We start from the raw sequence: 25,315 nt of genomic DNA on the forward strand, positions 1-25,315 counted from the left end.
AAGCATAGGAAACTTCAGTTAGATTTTGCTCCTAGAAATATAATTATCTAAATTGGATCATCTAATAACACTTATCGGAGCGGTCTTAGACTATTGCTTTAAAACTCAATTGCAGTTTGGCTATAAAAAAAAATTCAGCAGAAAAGATGCCAATGTCAACTTTCCACAAAATCAGACCCAGACTTTCTACATATCGTTTTATTTTCAACCGTTCTAGCATACTTTTTTCTTCTGTTTAAGCCATCGAATGGAAAAAACTCGCCTAAAAATGTTTAAAAAAAACATAGCCAAGACCGATATCGGTATTCATTGCACCGTCTTGCAAAATCTGCGGTTGATTAAGAAACAAATAATATCATAAAATAAAATATGGTATCAAGCAGCGAAGAAGAATTGCATTTGAAATGGGGTAGATGCAAGTGACAATTTTATCCTAATCCAGTTATCCTGTCAGCAATTGTGTCTCTTTTCCTCCAAGCAGATTAGCTCCGTGCTTCCCGGCACCCCCGTTGGACCCGGAACAAGTTGTGAATGAAAGCTGAGGATAATCTAATCAGAGCCTTTTGTTTAGAACACTTAACTCTTTCCCCCTGTACCGAATAGCTATCTCTATTGGAATCTTGTTTACCCGCATTTGTCGGCATTTGCGCATGTCGCTAAATATATACAACTTACACTCACTTAGGATTTGCACTTCCCAAAACTAAATCCCCTGATTAACTTTCGCCACTTTGAATGCAATACAGGTGCGATTTGGTCCTAGCGGCAACTCAAACGATTTTCTTGGAACAGTATCAAAGTGGTCACTTTGTCCACAGACTTATCAAATGCGTCTTTCATCTATTCTTTCCGGAAAACTCTCGTGTCAAATCTTGTAGTTTTTTGTTTCGCCGAATAAAAACGTAAGTAGTTCTGCTTTATGAATAAAAAAAGTCAAAGAAAAACTGTCAAAAAATGAAATCTCAATAATTATGTCTGAGTCTGACCATTCAAATCAACTTCAAAGCTTGTTTAAAGAATCGCAAAAATCATTGATCTAATTTGTTGAACTATCCCTTGTTTTTGCATCAGGCCGAGGTTGATTGTTAGTAATGCGTCCATTTTCACGAGGATCAACTTTGTCTTTTTTGTTTATGTGGGTGCAGGGGCGGATTTAGGGGGGGGGGGGGGGGGGGTGAGACGTCTTTCCCTCAGGGATTCGACCCCTTGCCGACCCAAGGGGTCCCCCCTTGGTACTTTTTCAGAAATCCATTTTTGGCCGACCGACCCTAAAAACTTTTTACAAGCGCCTTTGGCGCCAATAAATACTAACTTTGAGGGGGAGCGCGCGCAAAAAAACGCGGTTTTTTTGTCAGCATTTTCAAAAAGTGCCCAAGAACGGTTTTTTTTACCTGTTTTTTCAAAAAATTTCCTGCGGTGTAGAAAATTTGACCAAAACAGTGTCTTTTTAGCGCTTTAGTAGAGCTCGGAAAATCAATTTAGCTTAAAAAAAAAAGGTCGTCAAAATTTTCGAAATCTTTTTGAAAATCAGCCCCCCTCCCTCGAGAAAATCCTAGTTCCGCCCCTGTGTGGGTGCGTATCATAGAGTACTTCTAGCCTCTGTCAAAAAATATCCAAAATTGTGCCAATCAATCTGAACTTTTGGATCACTCAAACGAAGATAAAAAGTGGCTTCCTGGAAATAATAGCAACGAATTTATTTCCTGTTTTTTTTTCTTTCCTTTTGTTTTTTGAATATTTCAAACTTTTTAATAGAATAAGCTATTACTTTGTTTTTGCTTGCACCGGCTCCTGTCTCTGGTTATCTACTTGTTTTTGGTGCCTCGTTTTGTGTGTTGAAAAAAGAATTAAATTGAGTTGGAAAAAAAACTGTGAGATTAAGATCGCCTTCTGACTCTTAGATATCATACTTTTTTGCTATACAAAACTAAGTCAATTAGCTTTTTGTTAAGATTTGAAATTAATACCTACAAAACAACCTCGCAAATCCTATTTGGTTGCCCCAAATCCTATCCTCAAGATTTGCTTTTACTCTTGATTCAGAGTATCCAGTTGCGGCTCAGAAGATGTTCCGTGTCATTAATTCCACCTCATCTGATAGAATTTTAAAAATTCTTTGTTAGGAGGAAATCGGACCCAATTCAGGAAGTGATCCTCAGGTGCTTCTCTGACACGTTCCATTTCCCCTCACCTGTTATCCACAAATTTCAACCACTTTATCCTAACCTTTCAATCCACATTTTTCCAACTCTTCCTCTCCTTTAAAGACACTCAGAGAAATTATTTATGAAAAGGCGTTAAATTTTTTTCCAGTGCCAATAAATCAAGAGTATGTAAGTGAACAAATTTATTGATGGAAGGAAGTTTTTTTTGTGATCTTTTCTCACTGATCTATTTACGACTTATTGTTTTCTAAATGCCACATGGCGTACGACATTTGTCGAATCATCAATTTTTTAATTGTTTTTAGATAGCATTGACTTTTTACTGCTCATAGATGAACAAAGATTTGGTGCGTTTGGAGCCTTGCTCAGAAGTAAATTTCACTAAGAGAAAACTCATTTCGCTTCTTTGTCATTTTTATGACAGAAAAAGTTAATAAGAAAATTAATTCAACAAAACTGTTGTAAATATGATTTAATAATTAATTAGAAAAGTAATTTGCGGAAAAACTTACTGTTCGTCATAATAATAATAAAAATATTTAATTCACGGAAAAAATGAAATGTTATCTTTCCCTCGCTATTGTCAGTTTCTCACATTTATTTAGCTCCATTCTTTTTAACCCGCTTCAGCTCATTTGAATAATTTTGCTTCCTCATTTAGGTGTATTCGTATCCATTAGCGGAATCATTACTCTTTCACAGTCGAGGAAACTGCTAAAGACTCATTAAAATTCCCCAAATCCGATTTGCCTTATTAAAAAGCGCTAGTAACAGAGTCCCAACAATTGATATTTCGAAATCAACTCCCCTTCAATATTTGTAATTACTTGAAAGTTGCAGTCACTTAAAATATCGATTCTTTTTCTGAAAAAGAAAAAGATAAAGGGCTCTGCAAAATGACTCTCCCAAATTGGCTGCTTATTTCATTCGTATATCTGGCTACTTTGGCTGAATCTAGACCAGATGCCAACAAACTTCTTGACGTGAAGAAAATAAGAGTTAACGTATCCGACATTCTATCCGAGAGACTAGGCGAAGAAAAAAGATCTTCAATTCTGCAGAGCTATGAAAATCTGCCCCATGGATTTAAAAATGTGTCAATTTTAAACCTCACGTCGCTGACGCTAGAAAACCTCAACATGCAGTACGAAAACATCATGCGTGAGCTCGCACCCGCGGCAGTTCGAACCCCGCACCTGCCACTTCAAACTGGCGACTTCTTCCTCTCCAATATTCCGTCTGAGAAAGTCTGGACAACTGTGAAAGACTTGCCAAGTGGGGAGGAGCCTTGGAACACACTTCCTGGAAAGTTTGTGATTTTGAAAAACGTGGTGAGGGGGTCTTACCGGCCAATAGCTCTTTGGGACAGTGGCTTGATGACATATTACAGCATGTATTTGGACGGATTATCTGAAAGTCAGCTGCAAATATTCGAGTACGAACTGCCACTGAGACGACTGAACGAAATGGCCAATGACCTGTCGGCTCTTCATACCAAATATGGAAAGGAAGCCTCTTGTCACAGCCTAGTTCGAAACCTGAACGAAAACTTGAGACGACTGAGTGACTTGGTGTTGAGTGAAAAATCTGCTCAAGTTCTGCTTTCATGCGCATCCTATTTAGATATGCTGCTTCAGCACAACGATTTGTATTCATTGACCCGAGAAACTGACTTCTCCTCAACTTCAGCTGCAAGAGCCGTTCTGCAAAAACTGATCGACTACTTAGTGAGTACTTCCAAGCCAATTCCATTGAATCTAGTGCCGGCTTTAGATTCTAACACTTTACAGCAACTAGCTTCGAAGTACCAGTTCAAACCATCATTTATGCACGCCGTCATAAAAAAATCTGACCATACAATTCTAGAACTCTCTGAACATTACGCCACCAAGTATGACTCATCGAACTCCGTCCTGAGATTCCTTATGAGTCCTTACTCCCATTTTTCTCAGCTGAAAGAGTTCCAACTGAACATAAGACTGCTCTGCTCCCAGATTGGAAATATCAACTCAAGTCTTCTTTCAGCGGGTCAAAAATTGGCACTCTTTGGATATTACAAGTCCTACTGTCACGCATCAAACGGAGTCATAAATCAGGATGCGATTTCGAGGAGCAAGCTGTCTCTGTGCTTGTTTGATTCATCAGAACTGATACAACTGTCCATTGAAGATTTAAAAGAGATGCGTGAACTGATTGCATCTGATTGCTCATGTATGAACGACCTGCAAAAGTTTGTAATTTTCCAGAAAATTGAAAACGATCTCATTGAGCACGAATTCTTCAGAGCGATTTTGCCTTGTTTTGAAAGCTTCGTTTCGAATGAATTCGCAGGCAAAATAATTCGGAAGCAGGTAAATATTCTTTCATTCTGTCATGTTAAGCTAGCTGATAGTTTGTTGCAGTCGAAAAAGATCTCGGATCAATATTTAAGAAGCTTCGACTTTATTTTGTGCGACGACTCGAAGAAACTTAGCCTTGTTCGGTCATTCAAATATTCTGACGAGGGGGCTCTTATACCTCTAAATTCAGCCTACTGGCTTGACTATTTGCACTTTGCATCTTTACAAGTCACGTCTCGAGAAGGCCATCAAAGATTGGCTAAAGAATTCATTCCACAAATGGATGACAAAAAGTCTATCAGTCAACTTGAGGCTTATGCTCTAGCCGGACCAACTTTAGTGGAGTTGCCTGTTGGATTCGTTGCATCTAGTAAATTCTGCTCTGAAGCTATCTTCGCCATTGGTTTCACAGCCCACAAGTTGGTTCCATCGAGTGTGTTGACATCGTGGGTGGACGCTTATTTTGCGTGCCAACCTGACAAACTAGTCCTGGCGACTAGAAAAGATTTGGACATTTTAGGCAACCTTGTCTGCTTCGTATCTCCAAACTGGGTGAAGATGATGACTCATTACACTTTCAATGTCTATCTAAGTCGAATTTCACAATGCGTGATCACATTGCAACTGGGTGGTGTAATCCGAGAAAGGATTTTGGAGCGGAAGACTTCAGACAACGGCTTCACATTTGCAACCATAGCTCCTCTTTATTGTTTCCTAGACCCCTCCTTGAACCAAACCCAAAACTTGCTGTCTAAATCATTTTACTCCGTTGCTGCCAATGCAGTATACAATATGGAACAAATGAGAGCATTGGAGTTCTCGGAATCGGAGATGTCGGCTCTGATTGGCTGTGCGGATGCGTTGGCAGTTGAGGCGAACAATGAGGATCCATCTCTCAACTCACTAGCTACTCTGACATGTACCAGCAGAACCGACTCCCAATTCTTTTCATGCTGGAACTATCTCAAATTTCAATACTGTAAGTGAACTTATTAGTTACTTTGTTCACTAATTTGAGAGTGCAAATGTCAATTTTGAAACGTAAATATGGATTCACCCCCCTGCTGACACAAAAGGGTCCCCCTTTGTACTATTTTGAGATATTATTTTTGGTGACGGACCCTAATTTGCGGGGGGAGCGCGCGCCGGAAAAACGCGATTTTTTTGGTCAAAATTTTCCAAAAACTGTCTAAAAACGCCTTTTTTGGCCTGCTTTTTCAAAATGTTTTCCTGCGCAGAAATTTTAGCCAAAAAGGGTCTCTGTAGTGCTTTGGCAGAGCTCGGAAAATCATTTTGGTCGACTAAAAAAAAGGTGGAACAAATTTTCGAAGAAATTTTTTTGAAAATCCACCCGCCCTCTCGAGAAAATCCTAGATCCGCCCCTGGTCAAGTTTGCTAACATTTTTAAGCTTTTCAGGGATGATTTGGGGCCTCAAAATTGTCTCTGTGCGAGAAAATTGGTTTAATTTTTTTTCATTTTTCAGAACATTTTCACCAAATACAGAGCAGCCGTAGCCGAGTGGTTTGAGCAGCCGTGGCCGAGTGGACGGATTTTGAAACAAAAACATACAAAACCTATACAACATTTGAAAACAAAAATATGTGATATTTTTTTGTAATTTTTCCTATTTTTCAATTTCTTTACTAAAGCAGTTGCCTTTCCGTTTTATATTTGTAACTCTTGTCAACAGCATAATGAAAAATTGAGACAGTTGCGAGCAAGATAATCTCGAATTTTTGCTAAGTTTCTAAATTGCGGTACATTTTAGCAAAACTGGAGTCGATCAAAAACATGAGCCCATGTGAGATCCAGAAGTGCCTACGACATATGGATGTGAACATGTGGAACTCATCAGAAACCCTGGAAATTATCCAGTCATATTTGGATACAGCCGAATCAGAGCAAGATACCAACAGAAAAATCCAACTTATACTCGATACAGGAAAAACACTGGATGCACTCGACATCCATAACTTCGATATTCTAATTCGCAAATTGGGAAATGAAAACATTTACTTTTCAAATTTTGAGTTTATCTCTTTTTTCTCTGATCTTAGTCTGGACAGGAGTGTTTTGGCATCAGTTGTGAATAAAACTTACCACTACATGTACAAATCTCACGCAACTGACCCGAGAACCAATTTTTTAATGCGCAAGCTTGACGCAAAGCTAGAGAAAGTGTCTTCAAAAAGTCTGAACAAAAATGAGATGTGTGACATGTTCAAAGGAAGTTTTCACGACTTGCAACATTTCATGAAATATTTCCGCGGTGATTCGTCGATTGAAGATATTTTGTGCTTGACAAATGAAAACTGGTTATCAATGTCAACAACTAGACCAGAGCTATCAGAAGAACTTATCCGTAAATTGTACGGAGTGCATACCCCACCGGAGTTCGTGCTTCAAAAAGTGGGTCTCTATCACCTGATGAAAAATGAAACTGCACCTACAAATAATGAAAAAGTTTCAGAAACAAAAAGTATCGGCGACTACAGCTTGTTGAATGATGAAAGCTCGATTCAAAATGAAAACTCGGATTATTACTTCGAGCGGCAAACTATTTTGATTTACGTGCATGCAAACTGCGTAACCGTTTCAACTAATATTTTTTTAATACTAATGATAACTTTTGTCAACAAAACTTTAATGTAGTGCCTAAAACTAAAAAAAAAATAAAAATTTTAGAATAGATAATTGAATTGAATTTCTTATATCACAATTTTTCCGTGAAAACATGGCCGACCACTTTCTCGTGAAGTAAAGTCATTGTAGTTTTCATTGAAGTCATTGTATAAAAAGGGTCAAAGCAGTGGAGTGAAGCATCACAATAGGTCATCCAAGTCGTAAATCTGACTTGGTTGGCTTATTGTGATGCTTCACTCTAGAGCGACGACCCTTTTTTGGGATGCTTAAAAATTTTAATGAAAGAAAATCTCAATTGCTTTAGGTGATTCTGTTTAACAAGGTTTTAACCCAAAAAATGTTTTTAGTATAGGCAGCGGACTTTTTTTTGTTCCGACTTTCGATACGAAAGTAACGGAATATTTGTGCTCGGGGTGGGTTTTTTTTTTTCTTCAGACAAATTTCGACTTTTTAACTAGCCATTTTTGACGGAATTTTTTTATATCATTCGAAAGCCATTGTTGTCCTGAACTTGAATTTGAAAAGATATTTCACCTGTGATCATTTTTCGTAAAGTTATGAGGGTTTAAAGATTGCCATTTTGGCAATTTTGACCAATTTGGGACAATTAACGCGCGATATACTTCGCGCTATTAACGCGTAAGCGGAGATTTAATCCGTCTTATAAATCGTTCCAAATTGGTTGAACGAAGCTTATTTGCCATAATTGATTTGTTACAAGGAACGAAATCTCTCTTTTTCGTACTTTATATGGCGTGTGGGGGGATGATTTTCATAAAAAATTTCAAATTTTGGAAAAAAAAGTTCATTTTATTTTATTTCATTTAATTTTTTATGTTATTACTGCTGCTCCATAAACCTTAAAAGGCAGTCGGAACATTCAGGGCTTTGCCCTGATACGAGCAGTCTTGTATTATTTTGCTTGCATTCTTCAACTTTTCATTTGTGAAAATTTCAGGTTTTTAAGGAAACTGCGCTACAAAATATATAGGATAAAACTAAACTTTTGAATGAACTAATTCGAACGCTTAAAAGTACTACGTTTTACTGCCAAGTTATTTACATAAACCGGTTTTTCGAAACACTTTTTTAGAGTTTTTCATAAGTTGCACGCATTTAAAAAAAAATTTAAACCTGGCTTTTTTTCCTCCTTCAACCTCAAATAATTTTAAACATCAACTTTATGGTGTAACTAATGGTTTTACAACGTTGAGTATGAAGACCAAAAAAGTTTGCCACGATTTAATCATGCCACATGCTTGTTTTTGATACAACTGGACAATGTAAAGGAATCTTGTACTTACAAACTGGCACGGGCAGGTAGGGGAAAAGGAAAAAGAGCCAAAAACTTAGATCGGGCACCAGGAAAATTCCAAAATGTCTGCATCATTTAGAAGTTTTAATTTTGGGATCTTGATGAAAAATTGATTCAATTCTTCTGTTACGTTTAAAAAAAGAGACCTTGTTTAGTCTGAGTTTTAAAAAAACGAACGACGTTTTTCCACGCTATTGCCGACATCAAACATTTTTTTTTATATCGGCCGCCTGTTGTGAAATCGGTTGAGCGAATTGTTTAGCTGATGAAAAATGGTGGCAAAACTAGCCAGATAAACTGCTACACACTAACGCAGTTTCAAATCTGTGAATTCTTACACCACTGGCAATAGACAATTAATTATTGGAGCAGCCATAAGTTCAGCTCTTCCTGGGTTGAAGCTGCATTGTGCTTCAGTTTTTGCATCAATGAATCGTTTATGCTGCAGTGCCGCATAGAGGACGTTCATCCATGAGTCATATATGAAACATAAATGCAAATTGCTTTGATGAATCAAGGCTTGATAATGATTGAAAGTTTTATCCAATCTGTGTTGCTCGATGATTTCCATAATCGAACTATTTGTTTTTTTTACGTATTACTTTTGAATAACGTATACATATAATTTATTAACATCATCGACAAACAAAGATTGAATATAAGTCTTCTTCATCGGTTTGTGGCAACTTTTTTCCTTAAAAAAGAGCTCTCTTATATCAACAAGTTTCAGTGGAATAGGATATACCGGTTTTGCGATCAAATACTTCACTAACGTAATTAAATTAAGCAAGTTATATGGATAGACTGCGAATATCCTGCAAAATCACAAAATCATAACAATTTAACCATGGCACTTGGTAAGATCTTGGCAAAAAATCCAAGCGGCTAAAACAAACGTACAAAGCCGGGATCTTGCCAGGATATCAATGGTAATTTGGTCTTGCAAATCTTGAAAAGATCATGCTAAATCTTATCAAGATCTTAGCAAGATACCATGATACTTAAAAACGAAATGTTCCGATAATATGATCTCAAGCTGATCTGTAACTAAAAATCATAACACTTTCAAGAAATCAATCTAAAAACCAATAAAACTTGTTTCAAAAAATTTAAATAAAAAAAAGTTAACTAATTTACGCACATTTTTGATGTACATTTCTAAGTTTATGAAACTGTTTTAGTAATTTTTTCACATCTGTGAAGTCTTCAGATGTCTTGTATAAAATATAAGAAAATCTGTTTTGAAGCTATTTTTTTGCCTAATTATTTGAAAAACTAGCTAATCATTTACAATTTAGCTATTCTGGCTATTATGAATCAATTTCCAAATGAAACAACTTTATGCTAGAATATGGGCGCAAATTTTTGACAGCTATGAAAGATGCTTTCTGAAATGTAACAAAATTAGAATTGGTAAAAAAAGCGATCTTCTAGGTGTATAGATTTTGACGCAACCCTTGGTATAACTCTCTTAGCATCTAAAATCTTACAAAATCCTGCGAAAGGATGCTACTTCAGTAACTCAGTGACATCAGAAACGCAGTTTCCGACCGACTTTTTCATGCTTTTACCTAAAGCATGAAAAGCGAATTTGCCTGCTCAAGTTCTGTACACAGTAAATTGATTTTGACGCAACCCTTGGTATAACTTTCTTAGCATCTAAAATCTTACAAAATCCTGCGAAAGGATGCTACTTCAGTAACTCAGTGACATCAGAAACGCAGTTTTCGACCGACTTTTTCATGCTTTTACCTAAAGCATGAAAAACTTTTTCATGCTTTTTATACCGACTTTTTCATGCTTTTTATAAATTTTCGCGTAACTTCTCATTCTTTGTATAGTTATATTGTGAGACAAAGTATAGGCGACCAGTAGAATGTTAAGTAAGAAGTCATTGATGGATCAAAAGAACGGTAACCCCAAAATCCAGTTTTGTTGGACTCGATAAGGTGCACGGGCTTACATCAACAATTTTTTCAAATTTTAGCCAATCAGAAATCGTTGTAAACTTTTCTATGAGAAAAAAAATTTGAGACACGAGCGATATCTTTGAACTTCGTTCATTTAAACTCTCTTTTAAACTGGGCAAAAACACTCAAGCTCAGTCATTTGATATTCGAAAGTCTTCTACCCATGTTTACAAATTGAACAAGGTCAAATAAAACGAACTGAAACAATTTTGAACGTTTTCTCGTGAACTGGAAAATTTTCACGTTAACTCGAATATAGACGATCGAGCAAATTTGATCAATGTCAGGCAGGGGCGGATCTAGGATTTTCCCGAGGCGGGCGGATTTTAAAAAAACTTTCAAAAATTTTGACATTTTTTTTAGGTCGACCAAATTGATTTTCCGAGCTCCCCCAAACCACTATAAAGACCCTAATTTGACCCAATTTTCTGCGACGCAGGCAAATTTTTAAAAAAGACCAAAAAAATGCGTTTTTAGGCACTTTTTTGGAAAATTTCGACCAAAAAATCGCGCTCCCCCTCAAAATTAGTATAGATTGGCGCCAAAGGCGCCTTTAGAAAATTTTTAGGGTCCGTCAACAAATATGGATATCTCAAAATAAAACAAAAGGGCTCCTCCCCGCCTAAATCCGCTACTGATGTCAGGTAAAATCGAACGAAGTCGAATGTCCGGTAAAAATGAACACTTTCGATCAAAGTCCAGTAAAATCGAATAAAACCTAACGATGTTCGGTAGAACAGAACAAAGTTGAGCAAAGTCAAGAAAAGTCGAAGAATGGCCGGTAGAGTCGAACGAAGTCGAAAGCGGACATCATTCTACTCAAAAAGTTGAAAACGGCCATCGTTCGACCGTTTCGGTCGAATCAGGAGTCGAGCACCTCGAACCGGGGAAACCTTTAAATTTAAATTTTGTTTCTAACAGAAACCTCACTCCAGTCTGTTTCTGTACACAGTAAATTGATATTTTAAAGTCTTCTATCCCACGATCACATAGTTGAAAGTAGAAAAGCTAGTAAAACAAGCCAACAAATATATTAATTTTCATTTTAAATGTGTTTCGAAAAAAATATTGTTTCGAATATCAACTCAACTTGATTTATTTTGTTTTCATTAAACTTATAGCAAATTTTTCAGTCACATCATTGAAGAAGCGAGCCCTAAATGGTATAGTTTAGATATTCTAATGAGTACATAAATATATAAGTAAAATCACTCATCCACAAGACTGAAAAAAAAACTATCAATTTGATAAAATTTTTATATGGTCAAACGCGTTCACGGTTTAAAGCAGTTTGGTTCTTAAGGCATGGCCTAAAAAGAACAAAATCAGTACTTTCTTCTTCGTCATATAGATTGTAAGCAATGACGGCTGGCTACAATTTCATTTCGCATCGACCAATGAGCAATTACGGCTGTCAAGAAGTGTTAACTATTTGAGCTTGAGTTACATCGACCAATCAATTTTTATTAGTTTTGCTGTTCGGCGCTTTCGACTCTCGCGTCATTCATTGTGGATTTTTATCTTTTTGTGAAGTTTCAAAAATAAGTGAAGCTTTTCTTCAAATAAAACTCTCCTGTTTTTACACAGAGGCGAAGTGGAACTTGGCATCACTTGCAATTTACACTGAAGAAGAAATAGAAAAAACTAGGTATACCAAAAGTTTCGCATATCTCTATAAAATTTCCTTGTAGACGAGCATGCCAAGCAAAATGTTTGAACATTAAATTAGCAAAGAAGCAGAACTTACGAAAAGGAAACAAATCCGACAATCTTTGAGCAGAAATAAGTTGAGCCGAAAAAAAAGTAATTAAAAAAGTTTTAAAAAGGTTCAAGTCCCCCTGAAACTACTATGAACACTTGCAATTACAATGAAACTTGCTTACGGCATATGAAAAATTCGTGACTTGGCAACTACGCCGACAAAACTTGAGCAGGCAAACGAAAGTCCGACAATTCAATTCCTACCGGAAAAAATCCATGTACATACTGGAAAAAACAAGGTTCAGCCGAGACTTGAACCCCAACTCCTTAGGGTGCAAAGGCGACCACGTTACCTCTAGACCAAAAAGGAACAAGCCTGGAAGTTATTACGGTTTAATAATAAAGCAAGTAAGATTTGTGAGAAAAGTTGACGGGAAAAAATCTTGTTGCAGATTACAAGACACTTGTTCTCGCAAGTGTAAAAATCAGAATTTCAACAGATGAACTAATAATTAGCTAATTAACAGAAGAACAACTCACAAATCAGCAAAAATATATGTTTTGGCCGTTTTCTTCCAAATTACAGCAATGCTTTTAATTAGCAACAAGAACAGCCGTCTTCTATTAGCGCAAGAATAGAAAGTTCCCACGACGGATTTTTTCGACAATAGATCTACTTGGGAACGATGTAGTTGGAGACCAACCCAGGCATCCCAGTCGTAGAGCTTAGATGAGAAACAGTTTCATGGGAGTTCACCCCACCATTCCGAAGTGCTCTCCCCGTCCATTGGGTCAGGACTGGGGTTCTAGCCAGATTTTCATTAGTAACAGGTTGTATTCACACTAGAGCATAAGTGAGCAAACAATGCTTGCAAAAAAAAGCATTTCAAAAATTCTGTGCATTCCAGTAGGTTTACAGTGCGTGTGATGTTTACACGTCGACTGAAAAATTACTATCCCTCATGAACAAAGGTATTAAATAAGTTTAGCAAAAAAGCCATATCAAAGTTAATAATAACTTATTAAACACTAGAGACAGTTCTGTGGGCACATGAAGCAGCCAACACGTCTCATATAAGCATCCAGCGCACGAGCACACGAGCTTCCCTCAACGTTGGACAGAAAAAAATAAGGCTAATTAGAGGGCGAAATTAGGTCCACATTTAGAGACATACCAGGAAGTTACACGGAGAAAATAATGTCAAATAGTTTGCCTACATTTACTTTCGTTAAAAGTGTGATGCAAAAGTTTAATAAATGCAAAAGCTTAAAAAAATGCAATCAAACTAGTCTGAAGATACGAATTAAGTCTTGATATTTGAAGCTTGATCAGTTCTGTTAGTTACCGCGTACTTTTTATATTTGATTCTTAAACCTCTAATTTTAATTGTTTTTTAATTGAGGTTAGAGAAAAAGAAGAATTTGGGGTTATGAACAAAGAGAAACATTGAGGTGATACAAAGGCTGACACCATCAAAATTGATGGATAGTTTGCATGCTGCGTGCATACCTACCGTAACAAAGGGCTCCAATCAGAACTCAACATCCGTCGTTTGTTGTATTCGGCAAGCGCGACAGAACCCAAGTTCTCAACTGCCCGAAACTACCTGCCGTTTCAAAAATAAGATTAAACATTTTATTTACTTGGAAATAATCGACTAATCATAAGCCAGACCTCTTCATTAGAGTCTCTCAACAACTGCAACGCAATGTCGTTTTTGATTCCTTGTATCTATAGCACTTCGAGTTTCTTTTTTTAAATTTGATTGTACAAAAACCAATTATATTGAACCAGCGTTCTTCCTCGGAACAAAAAATACAGCTACTTAAAATTGTATGAAACAATTCAAAAACTTTTTTACATGTCCCTTTGATTCTTTCCTTATAAGATTTGCGAGAGCAAGTGTCTTGTAATCAGAAACAAAAATTATTTCCTACTAAACGTGTTTCTCAGTAATAAATTATACTTTCTGATTATAAGACTTCTGCTCTCGCCATTCATTCTTTGGATCTTAAGTAAGATACATGATACACGTACCACATTTACCAGGACTTAGTTTCACAGAAAGACCGTTTCACAAAAAAGTGTTTTAATAAACATACAAAGAAAGCGTTTCAAAAACTAGAGAAAGCAATTGTGTCACAGAGGCGAAGCTGGGCTTCGCAAACACTGGCGAAAACACGACAAAAAAGCAGCTCCATAAAGTGAAATAAAAAACTAGAAATAAGCCTCGAATTACTACAAACTCGGAAACCTCTCAAATTCGAGCCTGCTACCTTCGAGCATGCTACATTTTCACGGGTTTTCCAAAAATATGCTAAGCGAGTTTCTCGAAGTTATGTGCTTGCTTAAGGAAAGCATAGCGGATTAAGCTTTCACTTTTCAATTAGTAAGAAAATCTAATTGAGTTTAAGTTTGAAGTTTGCATGAAAAAAAATTTTTAATTTAAAAAAGAATGGTTTAAATAACAAAAAAAAAGAAATGGTTATCATGAGAAAAACCAAAATTTAGTACTCCAACACAAAAAACAAAAACGCAAAAAAAAATGTCAAACAACAAATTGGAAAAAGTGAGTACTGGATGTATACAACATTTTTCAATCAGAAATTTCAATTGGTTGCATATATGTCCATAATTTAAGTGAATTCCGCTGCTTTGTAAAAACGGAACGTAGCAGGTTATACAATGGGAGCTTATCTTCACATCTTCCTTTTGATTGAAGCCAAAATCTCACATTTTTCAAATTTTTTTTTCAAAAACTGTCAAAAACCAAGTTTACATTGTCCGAGGGCAAAATTTTTGTGCTAAAAACATTTGGGCGTAGCCACTTAGGCATGGGTATTTTTCCACAGCTCTTTCGTTTGATTGAACCCAAATTTTCAGATTTGTTAGAAGTTTTGGAGACAAGAAAAAAGCTTGAAAAACAGTCAAAAAATCAGAATTACGATATTTCCGAGGACAATATTCTATGGTAAGAGAAAAATGGGCGTAGCCGTTAATGCGTGTGTGTGTGTGTGTGTTGAGCGAGATGGATGTCTAGTCGTCGTCGTTTCTGTCCGAAATCGGTGGGTTTATCTTGTCCAGGAAGCGTTGCCATATTTCCAGGGCTTTTCTTGGGATGGTGGTCATCTTGTGTAGGTTCCAATCTTCTGGGTAGTGGTTCCTCATGGCAGGGCAATCTTCCATTATGTGTTCCATCGTTTCTTCGGCTAGCCCGCAAAATCTGCATTCGGATTCAGTTTCATCATTGATCTTTATACGCCAGTAACGTATCTCTGTGTGGTGACCACTGCGAAGGCGGCTCAGAGTAACCTGTTCCCGTCGTGTCAGGTCCTCATCTAATGGGAACTTAGGGACTGAGTTGCTGTCACAGTACACTCTCTTGCATCTTGGGTGTTCCACACTGGTGTTCTTTATGTTTCTTCTTATTTTCGCTTGTGCTGAGTGATAAGTCCAGGGGATGTTGTCTTGCGACATAGCGCTACCTTCTGCTGCGCATCTGTCAGCTTCTTCATTTCCCCATAGGCCACAGTGGCTAGGGCACCACAGGAAGACGATACCGACTTGTCGCTCGCCGAGGGTCATGAGGGAGTCAAGGACCTCTCTCTCCAGCCATGAGTTGGGACGCGGGTCACTCGTGATGCTCTCACAGCGTTGAAGTGCCGATTTCGAGCCGGTGATGATGCGGATCTGGCAGTCATGGTGGTCGTTGGAGGCTACGTGTTTTAGAGCATGATTGATGGCCGTCAGTTCGGCTTGGAAACTGGAGGTGAGTTTGCCAGCGGGGTGACTCAGCATCGTTGTTTCCTCTTCTGGGTCTGAGGGGACTATCACTACTCCTGCTCCTCCGTTCTTGTTGCTGTCTTGGGCTGAGCCATCAGTGTAAATATTGAGCTTGTAGGTGTCATGGTTTAGATTGATTGCTTCTTCTCCTGCCTTCTTTTTCGTCTCATTGTCCTGTCGTTTCTCTACGTTCGTGTAGGTGAAGGCGCAGTTAGAGAGTTTAGTCCATGGCGCTACGGGATCCGGGAAGGGTTCAGGGTTGCAACCTTCTGTGAATATCTCGTTCCATTTGTCTCGGGCATGGTCTCTCCAGTCTGTTTTTTTGTACGCCGGTGTTGTGGCTTCTCTGCAATCTGGCGTCTGGGGTTGCTCGGGTCGAGTCGCATCGATTTCTCAAGAGCATTGATTGCGATGAACTTGCACCTTTCCTTGATTGTGGGCAAGCCGGCGTCAAGGAGGACCGCTTCGTTCGGCGTCGTCTTCAACTGCCCGGTCACTGCTCTGCCTGCGAACCTTTGGGCTGCCTCAAGCCTCTCAAGGTTCGTGCTTGACATCCAGGGGTGCCAGACTGCTCCCGCGTACTCCACCAGAGAGCGGGAAGTCGCTGTATAGGTGTCTCTGAGAAGTCGCTTGGAGTGTCCCCAGTCTGTGCCTGCCAGGTAGAGGAGGACTCGCGATCGCTTCTGGACTTTCTTCGTCACATGTTCGGTGTGCGCTGTGAAGGTCATCTGTCTATCATAGTGGAGACCAAGGAACAGGGGGTTCTGGGCTGTCTTAATCGTGGTGTCTCCAATGGTGATGTTAGGGATCCATCTGGCTTCCTTTGTGTTGGTAGTAAAGAAAGAGCTTTCGCACTTTCCCAGTGAGATCGTGAGCTTCCAGGTGAGGCTCCACTCGGCAATCTTGTTTACAGCTCGCTGGACTGCTGATTCTGCTTGGCGAAGGGAGGTGCGTGAGGCATATACTGCAACATCGTCGGCGAACAGACTGGCCGTCACGTCATCCGGAGTCACTTCGGCGAGATCGTCGATGTAGACGAGGAACAACAGGGGTGCAATGACGGATCCTTGAGGAACTCCTTGTCTGAGGAGCGTCTTTTCGCTCTTGCTGTCTCCGAAGGTGACAAACGCCTGCCGGTTGCTGAGCCATCCTTGGGTCCAGCGGATCAAGGTCTTCGAGAGTCCTTTCTTTTGCATCTTCCAGAGGAGGCCATCTCTCCAGACTGTGTCGTAAGCCTTACTGTAGTCTTTCGTAGCCAGCACAGTTCTGTTCATAGGCTTCATCTGGAACGCATCAGAGACTTGCTGCGAGAGGCGGAGCAGTTGGCCTCAGTACTCCTGCGCTTTCTGAAGCCTGCTTGAAGCGGTGTAAGCAGGTTCCTGCTCTCGAGGTGGTACGTGAGTCTGCTTGTTATTATTCTTTCCATGGTTTTGCCCACTACCGACGTCAAGCTGATCGGTCTGTACGAGTCTGTTTCTTGTGCGGCTTTCTTGCCCTTGAGGATCGGCCTAATGTCCGCCGTCCTCCAGGTCTGCGGCACCTTGCCACTTCTCCAGACGTGGTTGAAGAGCCGTAGAATATAGTCCTTCGCAGTTCTGCCAAGGTTCTTCAAAAGGCGCGGGTGGATGTGGTCAGGGCCGCCGGCTTTATTGGCGTTTAGCTTCTTCAGAGCGGCTTCTAACTCGTTCCCGGTGAGGTCTTGGCTCATCTCTTCCTCCACTGTGGGCGAGCGGAGCGCTTTATTAACGGCTTTCTTCACCCAGCGGTCTCTCTTGCTGATGTGGGTGTTGCTGGCCTTCTTGTAGCAGCTCTTGAAGGCTGTAGCTTTCTGCCGATTGGTGACTCTGGCTACGCCGTCGTGCATGAGGATCTTCGATTTGTTCTGGGACTGTGTGCCATTGCCAAGTTTCCAGATCAGGCCCCACAGGTTGGATCCTTTTGCACCCGTAACTCTCTTCCTCCATATTTCTTGTTTCTTCTCGATCATCAGTTCGGTGGCTCTCTTGTCGGCGCTGGCGAACTCCTCTGCGTTCCTGTGTCTCATAGGTTTCAGGCGGTCTCTCTCATCGATGGCCTCTTTAATTTCCCTAGTGAGCCACACTTGGCCAGCTTGACCGACTTTTTTGAGGCCAATATGTTTCGTGGCTGCACCCATGACGGCGGCGTACAGCTCTAGTTCCATCTTCTTGGTTTCCGACTCTTCACTGTTTCTCAGTTTGTCCTCGACTTCAGCTTTGAAGCCTTCGAAGTCCGCTTCTTTCCAGTTCCAGACTAGGTGGCCTTTAGTTCGGTTTCTGGTCTTCACTGGGAGGTTAACTTCTGTAATGATTGGCATGTGGTCGGAGTTGAGGCGAGGTTCCACAGTCCAAGTACATCTGTCGGTGAGCTCGTTGCTGGCTATCGTGATGTCCGGAGAGGCGAGGGCTTCCGACGCTGGGTCTTTCCTAGTCGGGCTCCCATCGTTGAGAACCGTCGCTTCCATGTCAATCAGGCTCTCGCTAATCGAGGTGCCTCTGTAGTCGTTTCTCGCGTTGCAGTCCCAGAGCGCGTCGTGGGCATTGAAGTCCCCAAGCAGGAGCTTGTTCGATCTTAGTTGTAGGTTGACTTCTTCCGATCTGTCGCGCCTCCGTTCCAGGACAGGGGATGACTCCGGTGGCAGGTAGATGTTGGTGATGGTCAGTGGATCTTCGCCAGTAACCACCTCAACTGAGAGTCCCTCTGCTCCTTGGTTGTTCCTTTCCACTGGGCAGTCCACTACTCTGTAGCTCAGGTCGTTTCGGATCAGGGTCATGACACCTCCTCCTCTAGCTATTCTCTCGAGGAGTCTGTCTCTTCTGACCACTGTGTACTTGACGAAGCACGGAGAGCTATCGCTCGGGATCATCTTGGTTTCTTGCAGGCAGCAGATATCGATCTTCTCTTCGTCGAGGTAGCTTTCAAGTTCCATAATGTGTTTGTGGATGCCACCTGCATTCCATTGGAGGACTCTAATCACATCTTGAGTAGGAGTCTTCGCTGGTTGAGGCAGGGGTACGTCTGCTGTAACGTTGTTGCGGGCGCCGTGCTCAACTTTGCACGGGTTGCAGTTCCAATCCGGGTTTCGCCTCACTTGCTGTCTCTCGCTGGGCGTGTTGCCAATGCATTGGATGTGGAAGCTTCCTCTGCAGGTGGCACACTGTTTGCGCGGCGCGTTCCGATTAATTTTCCTTTTGCAGTCCTTGCACTGAGAGGCTGGTAGTTCCGCACTAGTATCTACGGGTGTATCCGAGGTGCCATGCTCGCAGGCGCAACACTTCCACTGGTTGCTTCTGCCTCCCGAATATTTCAGGTGGGCCACCGATGACTTACACTCCTGGCAGATGTTTCGCGGGCCTCCGGTTTTAATTGTGGCTTTGCAGCAGTCACATTTCGCTTTCGCCAATGGTTCTTCTTCAAATGTGAAGGCAGTCTCTTCCACTGGCGTCGCCGTTAGGCAGTGCGTGCAGCTCCATGATTCCCTAGTGGCCTCTCTGTTTCTCAAGGCTCTGGGGACGTCTCCACATTGGTAGTGCAAAGTTTGGGAGCACATGCTGCATTTGATGCCTGGGCGGGTTTTCCGCAGGCCTTTGTCGCACGAGGCGCACTTCACCCAGTCCTTCTCTTCACATTTGACACAGGTGAGGGTGTCTTTCGCGTACGCTTCTTGGGCTTCGCGTCCACTGCACATCCTTCTCATGTGGAACTTGGCTCTGCACTTGTTGCAACTGAAGTGTTTCATGGCGATGGGGTCTTTGCACCAGTTGCATTTGGCGGCCGCAGGTCCTGGGTTAGCTTCTACATCTCCGGCCCTTAGTAGCAATTGTCGAGAGGTTAGGGCCTCTGTCTCTCGACTACCCAAAAACCCGACTTCTTCTTTCTTCGACGACTTTCTCTCCATCCCGTTGATGACCCAGTTCGAGGATCTGTGATCCCCCCCACACACCACGAGGAGGTCTGGGTCGTTGTGTGGGAGCCGTTAATGCAGGGGACATACCTAGAACCAGCTCTCTCCACTGAACAAAAAAATCTCCTATTTGAGAGGGTAGTTTTTGAGAAGTCACAAAGTTTCAAAAAACGGTCAAAAAAAATAAATTATTTAACTTTTCCGAGGCCCATAATTTTCTGGTCGAAAAAATTGGGCTTAGCCGCTAATGCAGGGTAGCTCCCTTCAACATGTTTTTTTGTTTGAAACAAAAATCTCAGATTCGGGATGGTAGTTTTCGTGTAGAGTCAAAAAAAATTTAAGAAAACGGTCAAAATCAAAGTATTCACTTATATTAACTGCTTATGCAGGAGAGCTTATCCTGTTCCACGATCTTATCCGCAATCTGTTCCCTCCATTGAACCCAAAATCTCAGCTTTGGGAGGGTAGTTTTCGAGAAAAGGAAAAAACTTCCCAAAATATGGGTCAAAAAAAATTCCACGCAAACTTTGCGCGTCTGGGCCGTTATCCTCAAGGAGGCACATATCGTCTGCAAAATCGAGATCTGCGACTGACGTGACCTCTAGCCTAGCGCTATTCCTAGTCTTTCATTTTTCAGCGTTTCATTTACAGAGTTTCCCCAATCCTTGATTTATCTCCGGGGAGATGTTTCCATCAAGTTGGATTTTGCTGCCAAGATACTCGAAGTTCTGCACTAATTCGATGTCCTCGCCGTCGATTTGAAACGTCTGGGATGGGTCTTGTGAACAAAACTTTGTCTTGCTGACGTTAATCTGGAGCCCAATGAGTGCTGCCTTCTCGGTGATTTTTGTTAGCAGTCTGTGTTTGGGCTGTGTTTCCATTAGTACCAAATTGAGCATGTCTTAGTAGCCGAAGAAATTTATCAGCAGAAATTGTAAAAATTCTTTACTGGAAAAAAGTCTAGTACTCGATTACACGTCAATTGCACTCATAAATGAAAATATCACCAGACATATTCTAATAATTGCTTTTGAAACCTGATTTTTTGTGAAAAAATTTAAAAAAAACTAAAACACTCAAAGATTAAGTTCTTTCCCATTTTCAGTGCTCGGAACCATTAAGCTTTTACTAAGGTAAATCTTGAGCCAAGTCGAATATTCTTTTGATTAGAATAATCAGTAAATAATATCAAAGAAGAAAAATAATTAGCACCACTAGTTAAAGTACATTTAAGCAATATATAAAACTATAAAAATTTGAAATTCTAAATTCTACAAAAGGATCTGTTCAAGTTTAGCTATGCTGTGTAGTTTTTGTGGCTGCGCTTTTCTCAATTTCATCACACAATTCTAACATTTGGTTAATCCAAACAATACAGTCTGCCACCCGATCAAACTCCGGGTATGTTTTCAAAATTTCCAGCAGAAATATTCGGATGCCGACCAGCCAGTGTTCTAAGTTAGCTTTGGTGAAGTGTTTGAGTTTGCGTAAGCAGATTGGGCATAGCAGCAGTGGCTGTTTCATCGCCTGTTGTATGGAGACACTGCCATTCATAAGACAGTGGAATGTGTTACAGTGTTTCATTCCGAACACGTGACACACTTCATGGGCCGACACCTGAAACAGCAGCTAAAAAACTGAATTGAGCACATCACAGCATTACAACCAGTTTTGCATCAAGTGATTTTTGGTTCAATATTAATATGGAGCTTTAAATTTATCATCTCATGCAGCGATGCAAAAACTAAGTCAATATAACATAAGCCAAATCTTTTTTCGCCGAAGATATTTAACTTAAGTGAAAACATTTTTAAAAATAGCAAAAAAGTTAGTAAATCTAGAACCAAGATAAAATTAAATTTTGACGCAGAGGTGAAGTTGCACTATGCTTACACAAGCAAAAATATGACCGATAATTCTACTGAGAAAAACTGAATGATTAAAACTTTGAGTCTACGTAATTTCTTAAGTGACGCACGCCAATTATGAGTCGACATAATTGCTTAGTGACGCAAACCAATTAACAGTACCAGTCAATTTGAAAAAAGAAATTTACCAACTAACATGCCTCAATTGATAGAGCGGACGCATTGTAATTAGTATAAGAAAAAGTTCATTAAAAATATCCGACCCTGGCCAGGTTCGATCCCTCTTATTCTGTTGCGGGTCTCCATCCCTACCTCTACGCTACAGATCCATGATACCTCGAAGCTAAAGTGCTATTTGTAATATAAAAGTCTGTGTTAACATCCTTAGCATTGGCTTATGCACATACTGCAACAAAATGAACTCTAATATTTGCGACTTAGGTTGAAAAAAAGAGACATCATACTATCACACAAGCTTTGCTTTTGTAAATAGAGGGGATATTTGAAATCAGACATGTTCAAATTATAGCTGCTGATCTTTTCAGCAGGGAATGACCTGATGGGTTCAGCTGCGAGACTAACCGGTACCAATACTTTTGCTCTCACAGGTGTTAACATTTTTGTTGGCATATTCCTGTTCGGATCAGCGGTACAAGTGGCCTACCATAGAATGCCTTCCCCAAGCACGTATTAAACCTGACATAAAACTCTGCATAAAATATACATTTCACACAAATGCGCAAATAAAATTGGTTTTTTTACGCGGGATTGCATTCGTTATTCGTATGCTGTTAATTACACAAACTAATGTTTTAATTCAATTTTCTTCAGCAAAACGATTAATTTTGAACAAATCTAAGCTATACTCAAAGTTAGCTTACAAAAAATCGATTAGGGGGAGCTGTGCGGATGATCCTCCAGTTCTAATCCTAACTCTTAGTTCCTTAACCAAATTAAGATTCATTCCTAGTTTGTCAACATGTAAACGTCAGAAAGTCAAACTGTTCAAAATTAAGTTGGATGATTTTCTAGTTTAGTTTCACAAGCCTAATTAAAATCAATAGTTGCACGGTTACAGCTGCCCGCACGGTTACAGTTAGCCCGGCTACATTGCCTTGTATAAATAAGTCAACAATTTTATTGCACATTAGCTTTTCTTTTTTTACTCTGAAATGTCTCAAGCTGTTACCTTCAAAAACTGCCAAATGATCTTGGGCGTGAGTTGTTTTACATCCGGTTGATTAGTCTTAAAGCTGGATGGTTCGAATCTGCCGAAGCTCATGACTGCACACCTGTAGAGTGAGCTGCCCTGACCCAGCTCGAAGTTCATCTTCTCCTCGGGGTAGAGGTCATGCCAAGAGACCACTATAAGGCACTGGTATTTGGGTTCCCGTTGGCTCACGTATTGTTCTGCCAGTCTGATGAGGCTGGTGGAGAGGATCTGGAACTTCTTCGTTTTGAAGTGGTACCTAAATTTAACCATACTTTTATTTCAAATATTGGCTCAACCTACTCCCCTCCCCTAACCACCCCTTACTTAGATATCAGACTCTTTTCCAGTTCCCCCCATTTGATTTTCTTTAAAATTCGTATATGACAGTCTAGATAAAATGACTTAATTTGTTATAAACTGCATTACAACGTGTCAGCGTGAGCAGGTGAACAAATTCTTACATGCAAAATGCTTCATTTTGTAATTTTACGAGCGGGTGGGAAACTGGAAAAGAGCCAGATAGCAACATCAACCTTACGGTGTTATCCTTGATTTCACGAAGGAGAGCTAAATTGGAAAAGAGGCGGAAACGGGAAACGTTTCAGCGACTTTTTCCATCTTTCCTCCAGTGGCGTTTTTTATCCTCCATTCCAACAAATTAGTTGATGGGGGAAAAGAAAGAGTCAAACATTGGTCTGCTAGTGGTGGAAAAAATCAGACCCATAAATAACGTTTCACAATGATGGCACTGACCGCACTGATACCGTGGCTATCCTGCCCTTCCTTACATCGAAACCAAAAATCAACCGTTTTCTGACCTGGTGATCATCTGAGGAAACTGCTTGACTGAGATTTGAGGCAGACAGTGTACTCGGAAGCCCATGAAAAAGCAGGACATCCAGTTGGATATCAGACTGGTCAGGTAGTTCGTGTCTATGGAGGCGGGAAAGGGACCCAGGGGCAACAAGCCGATCAGTCTGTTACGATTAGACACTAAAACACATCAGTCTGTTGAAGTCAGTCTCGTTTAACGCTGGAAAAGCATTTACTAATTGAGTGAAATCTATTCCGATTGAATTCACAACGAATCAGTTAAAGTAGAAAACCAAAGCGAAAAGTAAACTCTTTTCTTTTTCAGCCTTTCCAATGAAAAATGAGTTGTTTTCAAATAGGTTGCGCAAATTATCAATGAATCATTACCTTTTTTGTTCATTAAACTCTGCGCTAATGCGTCCAGCTGCACAGATCCCCTCCACTCGAAGAAGTTCTCAGTAATGGTCAGTGGCAGTTCCCTCGGGTTCGCCACTCGATCAAACAGCTTAGCCATGGCCTCCACATGTTTAACCCCATCCTCCCCACACGGCACTCTGTCTGGGGGAGGAGGCTGTTGTCTCTTGAGCAGACTGAATATAACTGACTCGAAGTGCGAGAAGGAAGACTCATTTCCAGTGTGGAAATAGTCATACATCTCTGAAGACAATGAACACACTCCGATTGGGACATAAAAAGGAACACGTGCATAACTCACCAAATACGAATTCACTAGAGAGATCTCCTTATGAAAAGAATCAGCAGATTGAAACTTCAGCTTTTAGCAGACCCACTTCACAGAAAACGGAGTTATCAATAAGTTTGTCAGAAGCTACTGTGACAAGCAAATTACTCAGAACAAAATCAAAATGCATTATAAGGCCTCAAAAATTAAATATCAATTGGAGCTTTAGTTGCGTTTAGTGAAAATTGCGTTTAGTGAAAATTGGTGGCTCTAAAATTAAAACTGCTATGACAAATCATTTTCAACTTTGGCTTTTTCGATCCCCATCCTTCGAATTTCAATTTCTAATACCTGTCTTAGCGTCCCCATCCTTCGAATTTAAATTACTAAAAACTATCTGAACGTCGAAAATATCAGCCTATATATAAAAACGGCCCCAACCCCTTTTCCATCTCCCTTTCAAATTTTCTGTTCTTACTGTTGTTTTACGTGTAATTATGGCTAAACGCGTAAATTTTCTATGTAAGGTTTGAAGATTAAATTGTTCACAATTGTTGCTTGTTCATTATACCAAATTTCATTGCATTACGGCAATGTTAAAGTTTTTTAAAACTAAAATTCCAATGAAGGGGGAGCGGAAAAGAGCCATTAAATATATTATGGCCAAATTCGGACTGAAAATCAAAATTGAAAAATGGCTTTATTGAATTCAATTTAGCGTATTGTTTAATCGAAACTGACACAAAATCAGTCATTTTTCTGTTAAATTGCATCAAAAGGGGCCTACTAGACTTTCCAAAAAAATAAACATTTATCACCTGAAGATGAACAGAACAAAATAGAAAGGCCTGTTTTTTTGTACACAGGAAAGATCCGTTAAGCCCTTTCAGAAGTTTTCA

The 25,315-nt window shown here is 40.0% G+C and overlaps 4 protein-coding genes across 9 annotated transcripts in view; 2 read left to right on the top strand and 2 right to left on the bottom strand.

The window, feature by feature from the left end:
* The window catches only part of LOC134838917 (importin-5-like), a 510,521-nt gene that overhangs the window by 302,958 nt on the left and 182,248 nt on the right, over positions 1 to 25,315 (top strand). The window lies entirely within an intron of this gene.
* LOC134840129 (uncharacterized) lies at positions 507 to 7,224 on the top strand. 3 transcript variants are annotated; one of them, XM_063855820.1, is made up of 3 exons: positions 507 to 902; positions 2,827 to 5,483; positions 6,274 to 7,224. In XM_063855820.1, exons 2-3 carry the CDS (start codon positions 3,062 to 3,064, stop codon positions 7,155 to 7,157), a joined length of 3,306 nt encoding a protein of 1,101 aa, XP_063711890.1. In that variant the 5' UTR covers positions 507 to 902; positions 2,827 to 3,061; the 3' UTR covers positions 7,158 to 7,224. The 3 variants fall into 3 exon arrangements, with proteins under 3 accessions (XP_063711890.1, XP_063711891.1, XP_063711893.1); XM_063855821.1 differs by lacking the exon at positions 507 to 902 and adding an exon at positions 2,132 to 2,333; XM_063855823.1 differs by lacking the exon at positions 507 to 902 and having other exon boundaries at positions 2,132 to 5,483.
* Positions 15,172 to 17,201, bottom strand: LOC134839834 (uncharacterized). The gene is made up of 2 exons (XM_063855458.1): positions 16,247 to 17,201; positions 15,172 to 16,187 (listed from the first exon to the last, which is right to left on the bottom strand). The coding sequence occupies exons 1-2, from the start codon at positions 17,199 to 17,201 to the stop codon at positions 15,172 to 15,174; spliced, it is 1,971 nt and encodes a 656-aa protein (XP_063711528.1).
* LOC134839925 (archaemetzincin-1-like) lies at positions 20,939 to 24,563 on the bottom strand. Its single transcript, XM_063855553.1, has 4 exons — positions 24,122 to 24,563; positions 23,740 to 23,914; positions 22,898 to 23,177; positions 20,939 to 21,457 (listed from the first exon to the last, which is right to left on the bottom strand). The coding sequence occupies exons 1-4, from the start codon at positions 24,387 to 24,389 to the stop codon at positions 21,134 to 21,136; spliced, it is 1,047 nt and encodes a 348-aa protein (XP_063711623.1). The 5' UTR covers positions 24,390 to 24,563; the 3' UTR covers positions 20,939 to 21,133.

Source organism: Symsagittifera roscoffensis, chromosome 2, assembly GCF_963678635.1.
Source record: "Symsagittifera roscoffensis chromosome 2, txSymRosc1.1, whole genome shotgun sequence".
In the NCBI taxonomy this organism is placed as follows: domain Eukaryota; kingdom Metazoa; phylum Xenacoelomorpha; order Acoela; family Convolutidae; genus Symsagittifera; species Symsagittifera roscoffensis.

What these genes read in the sequence shown, in the direction of transcription:
- LOC134839834 (XM_063855458.1), bottom strand. Translation starts at nt 17,201, where the DNA reads ATGAAGCCTATGAACAGAACTGTGCTGGCTACGAAAGACTACAGTAAG. An exon ending in AGAGAAGCCACAACACCGGC is followed by an intron (nt 16,188 to 16,246) that starts GTACAAAAAAAC and finishes AGATATTCACAG; the next exon opens with AAGGTTGCAACCCTGAACCC.
- LOC134839925 (XM_063855553.1), bottom strand. Translation starts at nt 24,389, where the DNA reads ATGTATGACTATTTCCACACTGGAAATGAGTCTTCCTTCTCGCACTTC. An exon ending in GAGTTTAATGAACAAAAAAG is followed by an intron (nt 23,915 to 24,121) that starts GTAATGATTCAT and finishes GATGTGTTTTAG; the next exon opens with TGTCTAATCGTAACAGACTG. An exon ending in TCATTTGGCAGTTTTTGAAG is followed by an intron (nt 21,458 to 22,897) that starts GTAACAGCTTGA and finishes CTGCTGTTTCAG; the next exon opens with GTGTCGGCCCATGAAGTGTG.
- LOC134840129 (XM_063855820.1), top strand. Translation starts at nt 3,062, where the DNA reads ATGACTCTCCCAAATTGGCTGCTTATTTCATTCGTATATCTGGCTACT. An exon ending in CTATCTCAAATTTCAATACT is followed by an intron (nt 5,484 to 6,273) that starts GTAAGTGAACTT and finishes GGTACATTTTAG; the next exon opens with CAAAACTGGAGTCGATCAAA.